At 42.1% G+C, this 24,663-nt stretch overlaps 1 protein-coding gene across 1 annotated transcript in view; it reads left to right on the top strand.

Moving 5' to 3' along the window:
• The first annotated feature begins 2,559 nt into the window (after positions 1–2,559).
• The window catches only part of LOC128696415 (uncharacterized), a 37,301-nt gene continuing 15,197 nt past the window's right edge, over positions 2,560–24,663 (top strand). The window contains exons 1-6 of the mRNA XM_070092303.1: positions 2,560–2,700; positions 8,813–9,101; positions 10,616–10,741; positions 13,275–13,423; positions 19,644–19,730; positions 23,608–23,816. Of these exons, the coding sequence (XP_069948404.1) occupies positions 8,833–9,101; positions 10,616–10,741; positions 13,275–13,423; positions 19,644–19,730; positions 23,608–23,816 (840 nt within the window). The 5' untranslated portion in view covers positions 2,560–2,700; positions 8,813–8,832. The remainder of the gene's footprint in view (positions 2,701–8,812; positions 9,102–10,615; positions 10,742–13,274; positions 13,424–19,643; positions 19,731–23,607; positions 23,817–24,663) is intronic.

Here is a 24,663-nt window from a genome sequence, read left to right as displayed (position 1 = left end):
TAATAATTACATTGCGGATAAAAATAATCCCTCAACGTATAACCACTGAGAAACATACAACTCTGAGCATACTTAATATACAACAATATGGGTATAAATTTTTCGTGTTTTGTTTGGGGGGGGGGCGGGGGAGGATTAGTGGGGATTTAAAATCTATCCATTGCACGAGGGTTAGTAAGATCGCAGTCAACAGGATTCGAACCCACGTGTCGCGAGTGGCATAGCTCCCTAACGTGATGCCTTAGAATACTCAGCTACAGATGCCTCAAAACACCAGGTAGTCTGGTTACAAGTCATGTTTCTTCCTATCCCCGGGCACACTCAGTGTGTATACACTCTGTATAAAGTGTATGGACAGTGTATACACAGTGTATACAGTGTGTATACACTGAGAGATACAAGCTCCTCCGTTTATGTATCTTTGTCTTTGTTTATCTAAAAGCAAAAGATGACTGATTACCAGAATATCTGTTTTAAAATAATTTGGAAGGTTTCTTCACTGTTGGTGAATGTTGCTCACTGTTGAATGTTGCTCACTGTTGAATGTTGCTCACTGTTGAATGTTGCTCACTGTTGAATGTTGCTCACTGTTGAATGTTGCTCACTGTTGAATGTTGCTCACTGTTGAATGTTGCTCACTGTTGAATGTTGCTCACTGTTGAATGTTGCTCACTGTTGAATGTTGGTTTGCTTAGTTGCCTTCTGTTATAATAAATCTGCACATTTATCTTAATAAATTCTACTTCTTCTTCTTCTTCTTCTTCTTCTTCTTCTTCTTCTTCTTCTTCTTCTTCTTCTTCTTCTTACTATTACTACTACTATTACTACTACTACTACTACTACTACTAATAATAATGATAATATTATTATTGTTGCTGAAAAGACTGTTCAAGATTTTATACTTCATTTGACTGTATTTCAAGAGGTGGTTTGAGAGTCTAATTTATAATTTGTGTGTTGCCCGAGCATGGATGTCTGGGTAACTAATTTAAATTATATACAGTATCAACTACGTGAAGATAGAATAAACGTTTGAGGTTTGAACTCAACAGAACACTCATTCTGTCATTCTTCTTAGCAGTGAGCAAGGCACTTTCTCGTTCTGCATTGTAATGAACAAGGCATTCATTCTGTCATTCTACCTCGCAATGAGATCGACACTCATTCCGTCATTCTGCGTTTCAAGGAGCAAGGAGAGCTTTGGTTGAAGTACGTCCTTGTGGATTGGCCAGTACATACAACATCCTGTGCACATACATTTAAAATTGAATATATAAACATGTAAGACTGTAGAATGGGCATTAGTAGAATGTACACACTTTAGCGTGTACACAGAATATGTGCACATCACAGACCGCACACACAGCAGTCTGCACAAACAGTAAACTGTACATAAAGCCAATTATGCACACAAGTAGACCGTACACACAACAACTTGCATACAGTACTCGTGTACATAGCAAACCGTACACAGCAGCAAACACAGCGGACAAAGCACATATATCTTTCAGACCAGCATGGAGGTCCTGGGCTTGAACAAGCCAGACAAGATAGGAAGGCATGTGCGAGACTGCTATTGCTGTCGTTCTTATCTTAAAGTGACAGGAGTAGCGACCCCCAGCTCATCCACCAGTGAGGCGGCCAGTCACAAAGCTTCAAGTGGGGCTATAAGAGGCTCGCACTACTACCCAAACAAAACTCAATTCGACGCTTTTTTAGCGTGGTGCGTATTCCTGGGGGATCTGTGAGAGTATAATTCAAGGTGGAGAGATATTAAAACGTATCGGATTTAACATGCACAGCTCAGGGATGTTCTTTAAACTGGTGGAGGAGAATGGGATCTAAATAAAACTGACCATGAAGGGTTAAGGAGTGTCGGTAGCCAATTGAGATTACCGGATCCCTCGCTTGGGTTCGACAGAGAGCCTCTCTAGATCGAATTCCTTCTTTCTGACACATCCTCAGGAGCTCCTGTGTTTTGAGACTTGTGGGCCACCGTAAAGGGCTTCTCTAGATGGTGGTGAGTGAGGACAGAGGGTGGACATGTGAGGGTGACGGGTCCTAGACGGGGCTGTACGGGAACATCCGGCAGCTCGAGAAGATTGGTGGGTGAGGGCCATGGACAACGCTGCCTCTGTCTTGCCTCCTCCACCATTCCCTCCATCTTATTGGTTCCCTCCACACCTGCCAGCCGCACGAGTACCCTCCGTGCACATACCCACCATTACATAACACACGACACATCATTTACCAAACAAGAAAAAAAAATATCGTGGCTAGGCGCATTTCATCAAGGCCCATTCCATAAAGGGACGTGGCTTCCCCATACACTAAACATTCTACTCTCACGCAAGAGATTTTTTTCTTAAAGTGTGGCAACGAGGCGTCCAGATGCCCAAGCGTCAAGAAGGGCCTTGGGGGATGGACGCAGCTAAGCAAAGTGTCAGTAATTCGTGACGCCAGTGCCACAGTGCCAAAGTGTACTACCATCCGTTCCTCACAAAAATGATCTCAACCCACATGCAAAGAGGATCAATACATATCGAATAGTCTTTAAAACTAAGAGAAAGGATTAATTAATTTATATTTAAAAAAAAAAGTTGGCTCTCAAGCACACTTTCAAAATGCAAGCAGCGAGATACTGGATGTAAACAGAGGAACAAGTGTAGATCAAGACAGCGTCAAAGTTGTGTCCCAGAGGTAAGTCTTCTCACCCTGTCAAACTTCACACACTTGAACCCTGACCAACACAAGCCCTGGTTCTTCTGCCTCAGCAAAGCTATCTTATATATATATATATATATATATATATATATATATATATATATATATATATATATATATATATATATATATATATATATATATATATATATATATATATATATATATATATTATATATATATATATATATATTATATATATATATATATATATATATATATATATATATATATATATATATATATATATATATATATATATATATATATATATATATATATATATATATATATATATATATATATATATATATATATATATATATATATTATATATATATATATATATATATATATATATATATATATATATATATATATATATATATATTATTAGGGATTATGGTCCACCTCTTACGCAACATATGGAATCCCTTAGCCTCGGAGAAGTAAGTGAAATGTCTTCTAGGAAAAGCCTAGAGACCCTTCCTAGAATCCACATGAGCACTAGTCTTTTCCTACCACCATATAGTTAGATCAGGGATTATTTATCTAAACAACACAAACATGAATACATTGTTACAATATATCAAAGATTTTGAATCTCCTCCAGTTCCTCTGAATCTGGACGTGAGAAAAGTATGCAGCAAGCATTTTCTCTGTGGATGGCCAAGTATGCAGCAAGCATTTTCTCTCTGGATGGCCAAGTATGCAGCAAGCATTTTCTCTCTGGATGGCCAAGTATGCAGCAAGCATTTTCTCTCTGGATGGCCACGCTGAGGCGTTGGAACATGAAAGCGATCTCCCTTGTGTCCCTGGTGGTGTCAATGAATCGGGAACCCAGTTCCAGACTCATTGACATCACCAGGCAAACCTGAGAATAGCGTTTCGACATCTAAGTAAGGAGTCATTCACGACACTGTACACTGTGTACGTCAGGCTCATATTGGAGTATGCAGCACTAGTAAGGAACCCACACTTCGTCAAACACGTCAAGAAATTAGAGAAAGTGCAAAGGTTTGCGACAAGACTAGTCCCGGAGCTGAGGCGTCTGTCCTACGAGGAGAGGTTAAGGGAACTCGACCTGACAACACTGGAAGACAGGACGGACATGATAACGACATGTAAAATACCGAGAGGAATTGACAGGGTAGAGAGGGACAGAATGTTTCAGAGCAACACAGCAACAAGGGATCACAACCGGAAGTTGAAAACTCAGATGAGTCACAGGGATGTTTGGAAGTATTTCTTCAGCCATAGAGTTGTCAGGAAGTGGAGCAATCTGATGTAGTGTAGGCAGGATCCATACATAGCTTTAAAAAGAGATGCGATATGACTCTTGAAGCAGAGAAAGAGTAGACCTAGTAACGACCAGCGAAGAGGCGGGGCTAGCAGCTGTGAATCGACTCCTGCAACCAAATATAGGTGAGTACACACACACACACACACACACACACACACACACACACACACACACACACACACACACACACACACCAGCGATGAGACGGGGCCATAATCTGTGACTCGACCTCTGCAACCACAACCAGGTGAGTACACACACACACACACACACACACACACACACGAGCTGTGAATCGACCCCTGCAACCTCAACTAGGTGAGTACACACACACACACACACACAAGAAGGCAAGAAGGCGTTTGACACAGTTCCACACAAGAGATTGGTGCAAAAACTGGAGGACCAAGCAGGGATAACAGGGAAGGCACTACAATGGATCAGGGAATACTTGTCAGGAAGACAGCAGCGAGTCATGGTACGTGGCGAGGTGTCAGAGTGGGCACCTGTGACCAGCGGGGTCCCGCAGGGGTCAGTCCTAGGACCAGTGCTGTTTCTGGTATTTGTGAACGACATGACGGAAGGAATAGACTCTGAGGTGTCCCTGTTTGCAGATGACGTGAAGTTGATGAGAAGAATTCACTCGATCGAAAACCAGGCAGAACTACAAAGGGATCTGGACAGGCTGCAGACCTGGTCCAGCAATTGGCTCCTGGAGTTCAATCCCACCAAGTGCAAAGTCATGAAGATTGGGGAAGGGCAAAGAAGGCCGCAGACGGAGTACAGTCTAGGAGGTCAGAGACTACAAACCTCACTCAAGGAAAAAGAGCTTTGGGTGAGTATAACACCAGGCACATCTCCTGAAGCGCACATCAACCAAATAACTGCTGCAGCATATGGGCGCCTAGCAAACCTCAGAACAGCATTCCGACATCTTAATAAGGAATCATTCAGGACCCTGTACACCGTGTACGTTAGGCCCATATTGGAGTATGCGGCACCAGTTTGGAACCCACACCTAGCCAAGCACGTGAAGAAACTAGAGAAAGTGCAAAGGTTTGCAACAAGACTAGTCCCAGAGCTAAGAGGTATGTCCTACGAGGAGAGGTTAAGGGAAATCAACCTGACGACACTGGAGGACAGGAGAGATAGGGGGGACATGATAACGACATACAAAATACTGAGAGGAATTGACAAGGTGGACAAAGACAGGATGTTCCAGAGATTGGACACAGTAACAAGGGGACACAGTTGGAAGCTGAAGACACAGATGAATCACAGGGATGTTAGGAAGTATTTCTTCAGCCACAGAGTAGTCAGTAAGTGGAATAGTTTGGGAAGCGATGTAGTGGAGGCAGGATCCATACATAGCTTTAAGCAGAGGTATGATAAAGCTTACGGCTCAGGGAGAGTGACCTAGTAGCGATCAGTGAAGAGGCGGGGCCAGGAGCTCGGACTCGACCCCCGCAACCTCAACTAGGTGAGTACAACTAGGTGAGTACACACACACACACACACACACACACACACACACACACACACACACACGAGCTGTGACTCGACCCCTGCAACCACAACTAGGTGAGTACATACACACACAGACAGACACACACACACATAAACACACACAAACACACACACACACACACACGAGCTGTGACTCGACCCCTGCAACCACAACTAGGTGAGTACATACACACAGACAGACAGACACACACACACACACACACACACACACACACACACACACATACACACTCGCACACACTCACGCCCACACTCACACTCACACTCACACACACACTCACACACACACTCACACTCACACTCACGCTCACACTCACGCTCACACTCACACTCACACTCACGCTCACACTCACGCTCACACTCACACTCACACTCACACTCACACACACACACACACACACACACACACACATACACACACACACATACTCTTTATTCCCGTAGTTCCAAAGAAATATTAATTATGCAAGTTTTCAGAAAATTACGTCACATCATAAGGGTGGTAGAGGAAAGAAATGACCGACATAGAAACAGATGTTAAGTTTCAGTGTGGCACAGAAAGATCACGCCGAGCGACAGAAACTCTGGTCAGGCTTGTCTAATGCTTGTTAAGCAGGCTGTTGCTACTGGTGGCCCCATGACCCTCCACATATCCGTCACAGTCCGGTTGACCTGGCACTTGGTGGAGGTACTTGAGGTGCTTGTCAGGCTTGCTCTTGAAGACTTGATCCGGCAATACTGTTGCTGTCTTCTTGTAGTTTGTTAAACCCAGAATAATAAGGCACACGGATGTTGATAACATTGTTCTCTTATATGCAGGTTGTTATGGCAGAGTGTAGGTTACATACTAAGTTTATTTATGGTACAGGTACACATAAGTATAATTATCACACAAAGTGTACATTACCTAGGAGAAACCCCTAAAAAAGTCAGTGACTTATTTCCGTTGGGGTTCTTGTAATATTTTTTATTTTAACTTTAAATGTTAAAACAGTTAAGTAAATCAGTTAGAGTAAAAGGAGAGATACTAGGGTAAACCAAGCCATTTACATTAACATTAAAGAGGATTAGTTTACAGTAATAGATACATGAATGTTAGGTATACAAGAAATTACTCTCCTCCTTTTCTGTAGCTTCAGTCTTTAGTACCAGACCTCCATGCACATTCCCCGTACATTTCATTATGTATCTCTCACTTCTCTTCTCTTGAGTGCACGTATTTAGGATTTCGAGGCGTTTCCAGTAATTTAAACACTTCGTAGGCTTTATGCAGGCAATAAGTGATCTCTATATCTGTTCCAGTTCTGATATGTCCCTTACCCAGATCCTCTTAAGGGTGGTTCCTTGATGCTGGTGAGGGGTTTTTGATCTAGAGAATTGGATCTGTGTTCCGGTTCCCTGAACTGAGCCTGAGTACCTTCCATCCCTCCCTCCCTACATGCGCTGTATAATCCTACTGGTTACATGCTCCCCATAATTATAATAATTATAATCCCTTACCCAGAACGGAAAACAAGAGCTCAGGTGGTTTGAATAGTGTCACCATTGATATTATTTTCCTTGCTCTGAAAGTTCTCATTATCCACCCCACTATTTTCCTGGCCTTCACATTATTTTCCTTATGGTGTTCCTTAATAACATTATTACACCCAGGTCCTCCACACGTTTCTTTTGTGTTTAATGGTAATCGTTTTGAATTTTGTATAGATTGTCCCTTTTGAGTTTTTCATATCTAAGCAGTTGGAACGTTTCACCAGTGAACATCATGTTATTCTCCACTGCTCACTGGAAGACTTTGTCTATTTCTTCTTGAAATATTTTAGTGTCTTCTACCGAGGTGGTTTTTCTGCTCTTTATGGTATCATTCGCATATATTGAAACGAACTATAACCAGCGTTTTTATCCCTCCGCTGCGAGGATGAGAAACTGCACAGGGACCAAAACAGTGTCTTTGGGAACTGAACTTCACACTGGGCTCATACTGGATTTTATTCTGTTTAGTACTTCCAGTGGTGGACTTACATTTTTGGGTCCCTGGAGTTTGAACTGTTATGGAAGTCCCTTCGCATTCCCTTCTCATACAGGAGATCCAAAATTTTAAGCAATGTGGACTACAGTGGCTTTTGGGGCCCTCCTGGATTACGGGCCCCTAAACTAAAACTTTATTAGTTTCATAGTAGATCCACCCCTGATTACTGCTGCTACTACTACTACTACTACTACTACTACTACTACTACTACTACTACTTCTGCTAAATGCAAAGCATATGGCAAGCTTTATGTGCTTGATTGTCCACGTAATGAAGAATAAATTTTCTTTTAACAGATAAAGCTTAATCTCTAGATATATATTCAGATGTATTCCTGCTAAACTTTTTTTGGGGCATAGTTACTAGAACTTTTGTGTATGCGTGATCTCTTGCGCTGCCGTCCATAGGTTGGATATGGAGTGCACAGTAAACTATTAAAAACTGAAAGTTTCCCTCAGTAAGTGTTGGATTAGCGGGGTTGTGAGGGCAGTGTTGTTCTTGGGCCACTACCACAGATATTCTAGTTGACCAGGCGATCTGGAGGGAAGCCTGGTCTCAGGCCGGGCTGCGGGGGTAGAAGAGCTCTCAAAACCGGTCACAGGTAAAGCACAGGTCACGGTACCAAGAAGTCGTGTCTGAGGAAGTGGCAGCAAGCAGCAGTTGCAGCCTGCTCGTGCGCTCTTGATTAAATCCACCAGTGTACATAATTTGTGATATTTGTAATGTTTGGTTAGGAACACGCGTAGGCTGGCGCGGCTGCGTCTGTGCTTGTTTAACACTGTCTAGGACAAGAATTACAGAAGCTACGTTGAATTAAGCACAAGAATTAACAATTAGGGTTGATGGGGATGACATCCTAATGGCGCTAACATTAACTTACAACATTAACTCACTTTGATATTTTTGGGTCATTCTAAGTACAAACGAACCTCATAAACTTTCTAGTCCCATCATCTTACTACTGCTATTGTACCAAGTCTAGGCTCTCCTATACCCTTTCTAACTTCAAATTTATCCGACTTGAATCCGTTGCTACGAGTCGTGCTTCCATAATATATTTTTTTAGAAGTTGATTTGTATTCTCAGTATTTATTTCTGTTTTCCATTTCAACTCTTCAATTACATCAAAACAGCCTTTGAAGGGAAATAATAAGGGCTATAATTATAATAATGATGATTCTACTACTACTACTACTACTACTACTACTACTACTATCCACCTTGTCAGTGGCGTGTGCGTGCAGAAGTATGGTGTCGTGGATGATAATGGTACCGGTGCTGGTACTCATGACGTTACTGCCGGCGGAAAGTGGCGCTACTTCCGTCCTCCTGAACGCCGACGCCCCACGCCCTCTTTCCCATCAGGAGGCCGCCCACCGCCTCGCCCACCTCAACCGCGGGCGGCCTGAAGAAGGAGGCCACTCCGGGCAGCAGCACTCCACGACACCTTCACCTCCAGAGGATTCCTTTGGGCAGAGCGGAGGCTTCTTTCTGGACGACTTTGAAGCAGTTACTAGGTTGGTTCCTACTGGTTGCTGCTGGTTGTTACTGGTTGCTACTGGTTACTAATGGTTCCTATATATATATATTTTAGATAAAAATAAATTGCAATTTTTAAGTAAGCTCCACATCTAATGACCTTGCCTCCTACCTCAGGTCAGACTTAATGACCTTGCCTCCTACCTCAGGTCAGACTTAATGACCTTGCCTCCTACCTCAGGTCAGACTTAATGACCTTGCCTCCTACCTCAGGTCAGACTTAATGACCTTGCCTCCTACCTCAGGTCAGACTTAATGACCTTGCCTCCTACCTCAGGTCAGACTTAATGACCTTGCCTCCTACCTCAGGTCAGACTTAATGACCTTGCCTCCTACCTCAGGTCAGACTTAATGACCTTGCCTCCTACCTCAGGTCAGACTTAATGACCTTGCCTCCTACCTCAGGTCAGACTTAATGACCTTGCCTCCTACCTCAGGTCAGACTTAATGACCTTGCCTCCTACCTCAGGTCAGACTTAATGACCTTGCCTCCTACCTCAGGTCAGACTTAATGACCTTGCCTCCTACCTCAGGTCAGACTTAATGACCTTGCCTCCTACCTCAGGTCAGACTTAATGACCTTGCCTCCTACCTCAGGTCAGACTTAATGACCTTGCCTCCTACCTCAGGTCAGACTTAATGACCTTGCCTCCTACCTCAGGTCAGACTTAATGACCTTGCCTCCTACCTCAGGTCAGACTTAATGACCTTGCCTCCTACCTCAGGTCAGACTTAATGACCTTGCCTCCTACCTCAGGTCAGACTTAATGACCTTGCCTCCTACCTCAGGTCAGACTTAATGACCTTGCCTCCTACCTCAGGTCAGACTTAATGACCTTGCCTCCTACCTCAGGTCAGACTTAATGACCTTGCCTCCTACCTCAGGTCAGACTTAATGACCTTGCCTCCTACCTCAGGTCAGACTTAATGACCTTGCCTCTACCTCAGGTCAGACTTAATGACCTTGCCCCCTACCTCAGGTCAGACTTAATGACCTTGCCTCCTACCTCAGGTCAGACTTAATGACCTTGCCTCCTACCTCAGGTCAGACTTAATGACCTTGCCTCCTACCTCAGGTCAGACTTAATAACCTTGCCTCCTACCTCAGGTCAGACTTAATGACCTTGCCTACTACCTAAGGTCAGACTTAATGACCTTGCCTCCTACCTCAGGTCAGACTTAATGACCTTGCCTCCTACCTCAGGTCAGACTTAATGACCTTGCCTCCTACCTCAGGTCAGACTTAATGACCTTGCCTCCTACCTCAGGTCAGACTTAATGACCTTGCCTCCTACCTCAGGTCAGACTTAATGACCTTGCCTCCTACCTCAGGTCAGACTTAATGACCTTGCCTCCTACCTCAGGTCAGACTTAATGACCTTGCCTCCTACCTCAGGTCAGACTTAATGACCTTGCCTCCTACCTCAGGTCAGACTTAATGACCTTGCCTCCTACCTCAGGTCAGACTTAATGACCTTGCCTCCTCCCGCAGGTCAGACACTCTGGAGTGCCCGAGTGCCAATGTCATCACCACCAGGTACAAGTGCCAGGTGCGCGAGCAGTGGGTTGACTGCTTCCGCAGGCACTGCTGCCAGGGGTACAACTTCGTCGCCGGCAGGTGCGTACTTCCCTGCAGTACTTTCCTGTCTCACTTCCCTACATTTGCGGTTACTTCCTTAACTTTGGTAACACTTCCCTCTGTTTGGGGTCACGTCCCTCCTTCGGATGCCTTAATTATCAAGGGAAACCATGAATTTAAATTCAAAATAAACAGAAAACTAACAAATAACTTTCACTTCTTGTCTATCCTGGTGATAGAAACCTGTGCTGTAGATAAGATATTTGAGATGAGAACAGATGAGCTCAGATGAGCTCAGTGTGACTAATCCTCTCCGCCAGACACTGTTTTGTTCAAACAAGCAAGCTTGGGAAGGCTGACAGAATTTTACAGCAGGTGGGTACAAATAGGAAGCGCGTCAGTCTAGCTCTCAGCAGATGGAGGATCAAGCCTCCACCACGTCTTGCCCTGGATGACCCTTACTGCATGTAAATTACTGTGATATCAATAGCCCGGGGAAGTGCCAGTAAGGACTGCAGACACATACTGCAGTGCTTCCTATTGACCCTTTTTCCAGCAAATGAGATCTGGAAAGTTGAAGGAGCTGTCAAGCCCTTATGTTATTTTCCTGCTCACGTAGTTATAGATAGTCTAGGAACACTACTTTGAGAGGCGCTGCCGACCGGTCACCGCGGAACGTGATAATGGATTCTTCTTTGCAGAAAAATTCGCTTTAAAAGCATAGAAAGCACATTCTGCTTTAAAAGACGTAGCGTCAGTGACTAAGACTTTGTATGACGTACTTTCTTATGGCAATGATCAATATGTAATGGATAATTGTGCGTGAATGGTATACAAGACCGACAAGATGAAAATTAGACACGTGCAACATCTGGGTATCTTTATTGTAGACGTTTCGCCATCCAGTGGCTTTATCAATACAAATTCAAGGACATAACTTGAAGACAATAAAACTGTATACAAAAGATGAGGTAATCAGTCCCTCAGTTTTGGAGCTGGCGTAGAGCACTGTAGTTCTACTGTCTTCCAATTATATTCCTGAATTTGTACTGATAAAGCCACTGGTTGACAAAACGTCTACAATAAAGATACCCAGATGTTGCACATGTCTAATTTTCTTCATGTAATGGATATACAGCACAACATGTTCAGTGAATGAAGCGGAGGAAGCAAGGAAATTTGCTGGCTTTAGCAGACGCGAGCAAGTGAAAGCTGAACAGCACTACGGTCTGCTCTGCTTTGTGACACCAGTAGCAATCATTATAAGGATGGTATACAATATTGATGGATTAATGACTAAAACACCTCTATAACACTGGTATCTTCATCTCCAAAACGCATCGCCTGCATAGAACCTTCTTCGTTTGAATACATAAGAGCATAAGAAAGGAAGAATACTGCAGCAAGCCTACTGGTCCAAACTAGGCGGTTCTTTCTCTACGCCAAACCCACAAACAAAAATATTTGCCCAACCTGATTTGTGTTCTACTAAAGGAATAAGCTTTGCTAACACTTTTAACTCATATGGAAGCTCTAAAGCACCAGAGGTGACAAACGTTAGAAACAACAGAAGCTGTGGAGAGGAAAACATAACGTGATCAGTACATCAACCTCGAAGAAACAGCTTCCGAAATACAGATACCAGTGTTGTAAACGTATACATCAAAAGCTGTTTATCTAGAAAAGTAGGAATGAAAACCATGCAATCAGAGCTGATGCCTCAGTCCTGCAGCATTAGTAGCGAATGCAAAACTGGATGAAGGAATCAATGTAAATGTCGTCCATTTAACGTCGAGCTGCAGAGAGTGTGTCTACGCCAGTCGGTTAATACTCAAGGCTTAGACTATGCGAGATTGTTTTATTGCTGGTTTCTTTATCCCTGAGTTTTAGAACCAGCTTTATTCCCATTTGCATAAATTGAGACATTCTTTAAAAGGTCATCTCACCCATTTAAGAAGGTTAATGTGCGTGACTAGAGTGACTTAATGGTAGACTTGTATTTCACTGGTTTGCGTTTCTGCTCGACATATTACTGCTGCTGCTTGCCTGAGAGAGAGAGAGAGAGAGTGAGTGAGAGAGTGAGTTAAGCAGCCCTCTATGAGAAAATGTGTTTACTAACCACACATTAGGAAGAAATGCTAGCTATATTTCACCTGTTATATTCCATCACATAGGCTGTTTTCCTGGGTCAGGTAGTGGAATCTGTCATCCTGAGCTGGAAGATCTGAGTAAGGCGATGAGGACACCGTGGTAATATTCCGAGGAATTGTGGGACACCTATATTCGTAGTTGTGATGTCCAGCTCACCATAAAACTTATGACAAGTGTTCCTTACTCCACTTCTGGCTGTGTTGTATCCCTCCATCAGCGAGAGATGCTTTTCTTTCATTCCAGGTCCTCTCAGGCTTCCCCACTGATGAAACCCCTGTCATACTACCGTCATATTGCCCCATCACCCACCGCTATGACTCCCCTGCCTGTTTCATCTACCACTGTCACCCCTTCCCCTACCTGCACCATCCACTACCACCACCACCACCTTTGGCTCACCTACCAACATTCGCGTCCACAGATGCCTGCCAGACACAGTGGATCCCTGCTCTCAGGAGTTTTGTGAGCAAAAATGTTCCGTGTACTTTGGGCGAGTGATCTGTACGTGCTACTCTGGCTACAGATTCAGTCCAGAGAACCACAAGAGGGGCATCACACCTGTGTGTCTCGGTGAGTAGAGTGTGCGTGCGAGTGTGAGAGAGAAAACTCGTTTTCCCCCATCATTCAGCCATTCTGAGTAAAATCGTTACAATAATATTAAGAATTGCAGCGCTTGTTACATCAAGGATATACCTTCCCAGAAAAAAATGTTGCTTTTATATTTCCGGTCGCACTGTAATGCTAAATTACATATGAAACTTAAAATTGCCACAAATGAACCGACATTAAATGCCTACAAACCGGGATTTGCAGACATTATCCGCACTAACGTTACAACGCTTGGGTTGTTCTTTTGCACTAAAGAGTGTGTTAACTGCCTTTAACAGCAGCTAAGAGGGTTGATAAGACTGTAGTTTACACTTACTTTACATAAGATATTATATAAATTTACTACAAACGAGTGGATAGATAACACGGTAGTATACGTGTATTTGCTTCCTAAGAGACTCAGACTGGAAGGACAATTGTCTGGAAAATAAGTCTGGAATGTGGTGCGGTCTAGTCGTCATCCTTCTAGGAGAACGTTGTTGTTTTTCCTAGATGAGACGTATGTGCTACACTTTATCTTTATAGTGGTAACGTTTCACCAACTTGACGCAGGAAGATATGGAAGAAGTAGCTTTGAGGTGATCAGTCCCTCAGTCTTGATTAATCTGAGTCGCTGGAAGACGTTAAGAAATCATCGGTCTCTCAACATACAAAGTAGGTGTTCAGTCTTCAAGATTTGTTTTATCTACTATCATTTAAGACCATTGAAAAAAAAATCTGAAAACTCGAAATAAGAAACGACAATTTAGATTTTTATGGGCTTTTCATATTATTTTTGAAAAAAAATGTGAACTAAACAAATATAGAAAAATGTGCTAAAATGTGGGCATAAGAATATAAGATTTTTTTATGAAGTTTACAAAGCTCCCCCCCCCCCATTTTTTTTCTCTTGCTTTTTGTGTGGTGTTAAAAAAACGGTAAATTTTTATTTATGTTAAATCAATTCAGTCTAACCTGACATAAAAATATGTTCCCTGAAGATACCAAGTATCATTCCTATAGCAGGAAAATGATGTGTTATAGGGACCGAGATATGTATCTGTACACACTCATCTGTGCCCAATAATAACCCACATGGAGACAGAAACTCGGAAGATAGATTTATTTGTATACTTCGACCCTCTTCTGGGGTCCTCTTTAGCAGATCAGAAGATCCCAAAAGGGGATCGAAATATACGGATCAGTCAATCTTCTGAGTTTCTGTCTTCATGTGGGTTATACTGAGCATTGATAAGCGTTTATTATAATTTAGTTATTCATTTCCATCTATGGTAGGAGGGGGTCGAGTCGCCTCTCCTTCAGCATCCTCGTTGACCCTGTTGTAAATAAATAATAAAAAGACACAATACCGTGACTGGAACAATACACAAATAATCCGCAGAAATAAGAGAGAAGCTTATAACAGCGTTTCATTCCGCGTGGAACCATTTACAGGTTAAATGCTCTAAGTTGGACCGAGCTATAAGCTTCTCTCTCTCTGTCTCCTATATCCGGGTTATTTGTGTATCTGTCGTAACTATTCTTAAGGCTGTGTTTGCTACATATATATGAGTATATGGCAAGACAGCTACTGAATGAATGATAGTGAATGTTTCCTTTTGTGGGTCACCCATGTATATGAGTAAAAGAGCGAAGAGTGAAAATGGCAGGCATTAGAGGGGCACAGGCTGCCATAATTATATTTATCTTTCTTCTTCAATTCCATGAAGAAAGAAATCAGTCATGGGGGCTGGAAAAGGTGAATGGAGTAACAGCGCCCTGGACAGTAAAAGCCCAACAGTTGCCATCCTACCAGAAAAGTAAATCTCACTATCACCGCAAGGTATGGCAACACCGCATACCCAAACAAAAACAGTGGCTCACAGCTCTTATTGTAGCGCTCTTAAGTGGTGATATCCAAATTAATCCAGGACCTCAAACTATTGTGCAGAGGCAAAACAGACAGATAAATGACGGCGATAATGACGGTCTAGTAGCTAGGGATGATAACCTTAACTCCATATGTAATGCATACATAGGTCAATGTGAGACAATACAGCCATTATTATCTCAAACACTACCAAACAGGTGCATACACTGTACTAAAGTACGCATGAAAAACAGAAAAGGCACCTTATGTAAAATGTGTAAGGGGTGGGTGCATGATGGATGCATGTACAATTATAGCAACGGTGCCAGAATTCATTTTGTGTGTAACAAATGCACTTTGGCACAGTTACCCTTTAGCAGTGATGACATTGATTTACCTAATTTTAATACAAATGACCCATTGCCATATATTGATGATTATGATTGTTTTACGAAAACAGGCCTTCACTTTATTCATGTCAATGCAAGATCACTTCTTCCTAAATTGGCAGAGATTAGGATTCTAGCTAACAAAATTAGGGCGGCAGTTATAACCATCTCTGAATCTTGGTTGGATGATACGGTGACTGACGACGAGGTCAAAATAGAAGGTTACAATATAAAACGCTTAGATAGGAACAGAAAGAGTGGTGGAGTATGTGCCTACATTAGAAATGGCATAGCTTACAACCCAAGACCTGATTTAAATAACAATAAACTGGAGATTCTATGGTTTGAAGTGCTGCTTCCCAAGACCAAACCCATCTTAGTAGGAACTAGTTACCGCCCTCCTACCCAGGACCAGTTCTTAGAAGACTTTTCCAGAGTCTTGTCCGGAGTTGAAAACAATTGCGAGACAATAATACTGGGCGACTTCAATATCTGTTTTCAGCAGCAAAATAACGGGCTATGCAAAAGGTATAAGCAAATTCTAGGATTAAATAGCTACACTCAACTAATTAATGCACCAACCCAGATCACACAGTTCTCAGCCACCCTAATTGACCACATACTTTGTAACCGCTCTGAGAACATTAGTCAGTCAGGCGTCATTACCACAGGTCTTAGTGATCATTTCATCATTTACTGCACCAGGAAAATCACTAGGGATAGGATAGGCCTGCACAGGACAATAAAAATGAGGTCAACTAGAAACTACAGTAAAGAAACACTGGTAAATACGCTACACAATTGTGACTGGACAGAGTTAACAAGTTGCACGGACGTAAACGATGCCTGGGAAAAATTCAAAACAATGTTCACTACCATCCTTGATAATATTGTACCAGTTAAAGAGGTCAGGATTAAACGAAGAACTGAACCCTGGATGACTACTGAGATATTAGATAATATGAAATTCAGAGACCAGCTGCTAAAAAGATTTAAAGCAGACAGACAGGATATTGCAGCACTAAATGAATTCCAAAGGGTGAGGAACAGAGTACAGAGACTTATATAAAAGGAGCAAAGGCAAAACACTATTGCTCAAAAATTGAAGAGTATAAGCATAACCCCAGAAAGCTCTGGCAACAACTAAAACAGTTGGGGTATAGCCATAAGCCAGTAGATAGGTCTAACATAGTACTCACTATCGATAATGAGGTTTGCCACGAAACATCTAAGGTGGCAAATTGCTTTAATTCCTACTACACATCTGTTGCATCAACACTAGTAAGTAAACTACCAGCTGCATCAAATACCTTTAACACAGACTCTGATAAGTTTCAAACATAATATACCAATAAAGGGGTAACCCCAAACAGTTGTCAACAAGTAAGTGTATCTCATGACTTTATTCAAAAAGAACTAAGCAGGTTAAACCCAACTAAGAGCACAGGCCCTGATAACATCCCGTCTAAGTTCCTAAAAGATGGTGCTTCTGAACTGTCAATCCCTATTGCTCACATAATAAATCTATCAATCACCACTAATACATATACGCATGTAGGAACGACAACTTAAACAACGCCTGTGTACAACACCGAAATTCCACCAATCATCTTATGAAATTCAGAGACGCCCAATTAGTGATAAAAGAAACTAATTTCCACACACGCAAGTGCCTTGAATCAGCACTGATCGCTGTTTCGAATACAATTAAACAAAACAACGGCAGCTTCACCATCTCCGAAGTCTTAGCAAGAATCCTCCTGAAAACAGTAAACCCTGCCATCACATAGTCTCTCCTGTTATACTACACAAAGCACTGAGAGTGAACACTGAAACAAGCTGCCTCATTCCAGTTTATATTTGTCCAACCTATTTTTATGTTACCCAAGTAATAGCTTTTATATCCTTTTACTCTTGTACGAATTAATTGCTCTACCATATTGTATTACTTTTGTCACTACCACTACTACTACTACTACCACTAGTGAACATCGAAATGGTACCTCACTAGTATTCACCTCACTCTGAGCCTTTATATACCCTCTGTCTTCATGTATTGTTTGTAATGGCTTGATAAAGCTCCTGGAGAGCGAAACGTTGTCACAATAAATGTCACATTAGTTGCACTTGTGTCCTTTTACTTTACATACCACTAATACCGTACAGGAGGGGTTCAAGGAGGCCAGAGTTACTCCTATCTTCAAGAAAAATAATAGGTCTGATGTAAACAACTATAGGCCTGTTAGTATACTCAGTATAATATCTAAAATTCTGGAGAGGGCGGTGTATTCTCAAGTAGTTAAGTACCTTAATGACAACAGCATTCTCCATAGCTATCAATCGGGCTTCAGAAGATCCTACTCAACCGACACCTCCCTTATTAATCTGATGGATTACCTGAGAACTGAAATGTCAAAGGGGAACCTCATACGTATGGTAACCTTAGACCTGCAAAAGGCCTTCGATACTGTCAACCACAATATATTATGTAAGAAACTTCAAGCTATCGGTATAGGTTCTGTAGACTGGTTTAAGTCCTACCTTAGCAACAGGAGACAAATTGTCAAAATCAACAAAACGGAATCAGAACCCCTGCCGATAATATGTGGAGTTCCCCAAGGTAGTATTCTGGGTCCCTTATTATTCTTATGTTATGTCAATGATATGCCTATTAGTGTCAAGTGCAAACTCCTACTGTATGCAGATGACAGTGCTCTGTTAGTGACAGGTAAAGACCCACAAGATATTGCTAATGTTTAAACACTGGAACTGGAGTCCTGCAGCAAATGGTTAGTAGACAACAAACTATCATTACACCTAGGGAAAACTGAAGCCATTCTCTTTGGCACGAAACATAAACTGAGAAGGGTAAATAATTTTAATGTTCAATGTAATGGGGAGTCCATCACTTTGGTTTCATCAGTAAAATATCTGGGAATCCCCTTTGACCCATGCATGTCAGGAGAATTGATAGGGAACAGTGTAGTAAAGAAAGCGAATGCCAGACTGAAGTTCCTGTATAGACAAGCACAGTGTCTACCTACTGAGGCTCGCAGGACCCTATGTCTAGCCCTTATACAATGCCATATAGATTACGCTTGCTCTTCTTGGTACTCTGCCTTGACAAAAAAACTGAAAGATAGACTGCAAATCACCCAGAACAAAATCGTAAGATTCATCCTGGGGCTGGGACCAAGAGAACATGTAGGCCAGGATGAATTACAGCAGTTGGATATGCTGAATATTGAAGACAGAGTAAAACAACTGAAGCTAAATCATGTTTATAAAATTGCTCACAAACAGTGTCCAGAATATCTTGCTGTCAATTTTGTCAAGGTTGGGAACCCAAGCAATCATAGTACTGGGGGGAGAGAACACAACTTTATAGTACCCACAGTCAGTGGCCAGGCTTCAAACACCTTTTATTGTACAGCAATAAAGAAATGGAACAGACTACCCGCACATGTCAAAGCCAGTCATAGCATGAACCAGTTCAAGAAGAGTGCCAAAAGGTGTCTGATGAATGTAGCTACAGAAAGGGAGGGGAATGATTTTCTATTTTTTAGCTAACATACGTGTAAATTTTACCTTATTCCTAGTAATGACCCTCGTGTAGTAGATAGTCTTAATGACCCTCGTGTAGTAGATAGTCTTTTTAGTATGATAATAAGATGTTATCTTCATTGTAGAATAATAAGAAAATATTATAACCTTTATATTATAATAATAAGGTAAAAGGACCCCAATGGAAATAAGTCACTCTGTCTGACTTTTTTGGGTTATCCCAGGTTCTCTACACATATGCTGCTATGTATGATAATCTATGTAGCTGTATTTGTGTATACCTGAATAAACTTACTTATTTTGATTCTGTTACGGTGCTGCGTGTGGTGTCTGCTGTCTGCGCCTCGTCTGCTGCTGCTGCTGATGTGGTGGACACAAGACATTGACGAGTGTGGGGACCAGAACGGTGGGTGTCGACACAACTGTGTCAACACACCTGGTTCTTACAGCTGCACCTGCCGACCAGGTGAGTGGAGAGAGAGAGAGAGAGAGAGAGAGAGAGAGAGAGAGAGAGAGAGAGAGGTGTGTGTGCGCGCGAACATTGATATATTTTGTATTTGCAAATGACATTGTATTCATTTTTATTTCTTAATATTAATTTACAGTCATCAATTTAACCCTCAGAGTAAATCTACATAACGTATTAATTTACATAACACAGCAATTTACATAACACAGCAATTTACATAGGTCAAGCTCAATTATTTTAGGGGACAGTTTAATTATAATCGAGTATTCATAATTATTCATAATGAGAATAGCGAGAGTGGTTTACGAATCAGCTTCACATTAGAGAGAGAAGCTGTGTGCTGTAGTGACATGGATAATGCCGGATAATATTGGATAATGTCGACCTTCTCTCCGAGGATGTGTGTGGAGGCGAGGCATTATGGTCCGTGTATTTACTTTCTTTTATTTATCTAGCATTGTTTGGGGAGGGTTGAGATGCAGCGCTTGGACCTGACTCTTTCGACTGGTTGATGGGATGTGTGTTAGTCTTGAATGAGATTTATCTCTTCTGTGTGATCTGTCTCTCTCTTCTGTGAGATCTCTCTCTCTCCTGTATGATCTCTCTCTCTCTCTCTCTCTCTCTCTCCTATATGATCTCTCTCTTGTATGCCATCTGTCATTCTTCTATGAGATCTCTTTACATCTCTCTCCTATATGATCTATCTCCTGTATGATCTCTCTCTCTCCTATATGATCTCTCTCTTGTATGCCATCTGTCATTCTTCTATGAGATCTCTTTACATCTCTCTCCTATATGATTATCTCCTATATGATCTCTCTCTCTCCTATATGATCTATCTTGTATGAGATTCTCTACATATCTCTCTCTCTCTCTCTCTCTCTCTCTCTCTCTCTCTCTCTCTCTCTCTCTCTCTTTCACTTCCTTATCGACCTGACGTTGTACACTGTTATCCTTCAGGTCTTCATGGCTCATTTATGTGTACAGCTTCTGTCTTCCTGATCCCTCGTCTGTTTAAAATGTCGTTGTTGACAGCCCCTGTCTATGCCTAAGAGTATTTTGTATATCCTTATCTTGTCTCCCTTCTATATTTGTTCTTCCCAAGTAGTGATATAAAGTTACTACAATAATATTGACTTTTGTTTTTCTTAATTTAGTCGTCTGATGGCATGCTGGAATCGGTTATGGTTTTTTCATATAGTATATATAAGACATGCCACGGGAGGGTGGAAATCTTCAGCTGAAGTACTTTCACACGTCTCCGCGCGTCATCAGGAGCTATGCAATGTTGCAAGAGTAGCAACAGGAGAAATGACGGGATGTTTTCTTAGAGTAACGTAGCGTGGGAGAGACCAGCTCCATCTTCTCTCTTAACATTGTTAAGATCGCCTATCTGCGATCGTTTTGTATAATAACGTATGTTATTGATTGTCTATACGGATCAATATTCAACCAATAACGTAAGTAATGATGTTTTGTGAGTCAGGAACTCGGACAGTGTCTCGTGTCAAATCAGGAGATACAAGTCAGGAGATACATTCATCGTTTGTAAAGCTTTCACTGTCATAATGTAGATGGGGTTCCACTCTACCTAAAAAAAAAAAAGTGAAGGATGACCGTATAGTGTCCTTGGCATATGCTCGTAAATTACATAGTTCTGAGAAATAGATGTAAATGCATTTACATGAAATCTTTATTAACGATGTTTCGCCCACGCAGGGGCTTTATCACGTCGCAAACAGATAAACCTGGAAGGGGAGTGTGTGTGTGTGTGTGTGTGTGTGTGTGTGTGTGTGTGTGTACTCACCTAGTTGTACTCACCTAGTTGAGGTTGCGGGGGTCGAGTCCGAGCTCCTGGCCCCGCCTCTTCACTGATCGCTACTAGGTCACTCTCCCCGAGCCGTGAGCTTTATCATACCTCTGCTTAAAGCTATGTATGGATCCTGCCTCCACTACATCGCTTCCCAAACTATTCCACTTACTGACTACTCTGTGGCTGAAGAAATACTTCCTAACATCCCTGTGATTCATCTGTGTCTTTAGCTTCCAACTGTGTCCCCTTGTTACTGTGTCCAATCTCTGGAACATCCTGTCTTTGTCCACCTTGTCAATTCCCCTCAGTATTTTGTATGTCGTTATCATGTCCCCCCTATCTCTCCTGTCCTGTGTGTGTGTGTGTGTGTGTGTGTGTGTGTGTGTGTGTGTGTGTGTGTGTGTGTGTGTGTGTGTGTGTGTGTGTGTGTGTGTGTGTGTGTAATAGTTACTGAAGCGAGGTCAGGAGCCAGGTGGGCAGACCAGGTGACCCACTGAGACAGATTTCCTCATATAAGTTACTATACATCCTAGTTGAACATCTTTGCAAACTCGTAGGCACCATCAGTTCCGCACGTCTTAAACACTCGGGTGATCTCAACCGTATCCGTGACATCAATATAACTCTCCAGCCCATATGTGATCTACGACACATAGTTGATGACTTCCCAGATCAGCTTACCCCTACCCATGAATCTGGGCCTCAAGTGAATTTCATGCGAGTTCAGCTGTCTCTCCTTCAGTGACACTCTCTGCTAACAGATCTTCTACTTACCTCTGGGATCCCCAATAAGCACAATCTTAGCGAACTACTTTATAGATCATATTTAAGCTGAATTATTTACCTTTGTCATCCCCTCGTTCTTTATCTGACTTTGCTAAGTTTACGACATTCTCATTATTGCACTTAGACGATATGACGTCTCTGAATTCCAAAGAAAGCTCAACCAAGATGAACCTTCCTTACACTCAGCCAGGTTGAACCTTCCTTACACTCAGCCAGGTTGAACCTTCCTCACACAACACACTCGAAGACTCCCTCCAACAACGCGCTACCATTCCTGGATCATCTGTTCTGTAAATCTGACAATAGCTTCCACTCATGCTACGACATCAAGACAAAACGCAACGAAATAAGTGCAAAGTTCTCCTTCACTGCAGTAGTGAGTTTCTTGAGGAGGAATGCTCTTTCCTTGAGCACATCCTCAAGAAACTACAGCGCCTCTCTCGTTTCATCAAGGATTACAGACCTCGTCCTTCACACATCGTCAACTCTACCAAACGCGACACTGCTGAGGAAGGGTACATAGTGCTTCCCATTAAATCTATTGCTAAATACATTTCCAAGATCTTTTCCACCAGCAAACTCGATATAGGAACCAGCTCTTCTACCGCCATCAAAAACATTACCGGAAAGAAACTCCTTCAACATAACACGATTTCTGCAGCAACATTTGCTGTTCCTTGTTGTAAATGTGACTAAATCTACGGGAATTTAGGTGGAACATCCGGAGACTTCCAGAAACTCGTTGCAAAACAAGTTGGTGGATAACTTGAGCAACGTTCGCTTCGTCCACCGTAATTCCCACAATCATTTAATGTATTGGAATATAACACACACACGGCTGATATGTCAATGGTGCAATAATTGTGTAGTATATATTTCTACTAATACCGTCTCCCACCGAGGCTGGGTGACCCGAAAACAAAAAAACCAAAGCTATTCTTTTTACATTTAGTAATTTATACAGGAGAATGAGTTACAAAACACACAGGAACCAAGATTTAAGAGAACCAAAAAGAGTACAGTTGGTTACATAGTATATACAAATTTGCCATTTTTAATGTCTGTTGCAAATGTATTTAAGATATATGCTTATTTCTTTTGAATGGTACTGAAAGAAGAAAGAAATTACAGTTAGACAGTACATCTGTATCTCTATTTGTAGACGGACTACTTAGACACCACTACACGTCATGGAGAATGACCCATACGGACTTAGTGCTTCACGCGAAACGTAATAATGATTTAAAGAGTAAGCATTGTATTTTTTATTACTAGGTTACCGTCTTCGTGGCGACAACAGCAGCTGTGAACTGGAGAGTGAGGGCGGGGCAGTACCATCTCCAGGACAGAGGCGTGTATTACAGCCGCCCCATTCCACCCTCTCCGTCGCCCACCAGGACGCCCACGACGTGGGTCTGCAGTGCTCCGCCTCCTGCTCCTCCGTAGGCCAAATGTCAGCAAAGATCAAGAGCTTAGAAGAGAAGGTCAGTGTTCTAATTAGAACTTAAAGGTGAGTTGCAGAGGCAGGTAGAGGAACACTCTGAAGGCAGAGGATTCGAACCCCATGGCAAAGCAGTGTTGAAACTAGCAGGCCAGTGCTCTGACCTCTAGGCCAAGCAGACCAGTGCTCTGACCTCTAGGCCACGCAGGCCAGTGCCTGACCGCTAGGCCACGCAGGCCAGTGCCTGACCGCTAGGCCACGCAGGCCAGTGCTGTTGCAACAGGAAGGTGGTGCAGCTGTGGAAAAAAATACGGTAAATGCAAATGCAATATCAAGCTTTAAATTGTAGTTGGTCTGTCTCTCTTTACCACCACTTTGTTTCTTTACTCTCTTTCTCTCTCCCTCTCTTTCTCTCTCCCTCTCTTTCTCTCTCTCTCTTTTTTTTTTTTACACAGGGTTTGACAAGGTTAAGGATCCCTAGCTTTATTGACAAGCTATTTACAGGTTAAGGATTCCTAACTTTATTGACAAGCTATTTACAGGTTAAGGATTCCTAACTTTATTGACAAGCTATTTACAGGTTAAGGATTCCTAACTTTATTGACAAGCTATTTACAGGTTAAGGATTCCTAACTTTATTGACAAGCTATTTACAGGTTAAGGATTCCTAACTTTATTGACAAGCTATTTACAGGTTAAGGATTCCTAACTTTATTGACAAGCTATTTACAGGTTAAGGATTCCTAACTTTATTGACAAGCTATTTACAGGTTAAGGATTCCTAATTTTATTGACAAGCTATTTACAGGTTAAGGATTCCTAACTTTATTGACAAGCTAAGAGCTGCTACCTACATCAGCTCATTTGAAAGTATTTTTACTGTTATGAGA

Source organism: Cherax quadricarinatus, chromosome 39 (assembly GCF_038502225.1).
Source record: "Cherax quadricarinatus isolate ZL_2023a chromosome 39, ASM3850222v1, whole genome shotgun sequence".
In the NCBI taxonomy this organism is placed as follows: Eukaryota; Metazoa; Arthropoda; class Malacostraca; order Decapoda; family Parastacidae; genus Cherax; species Cherax quadricarinatus.
This window is presented reverse-complemented; position numbering and strand designations above follow the sequence as displayed.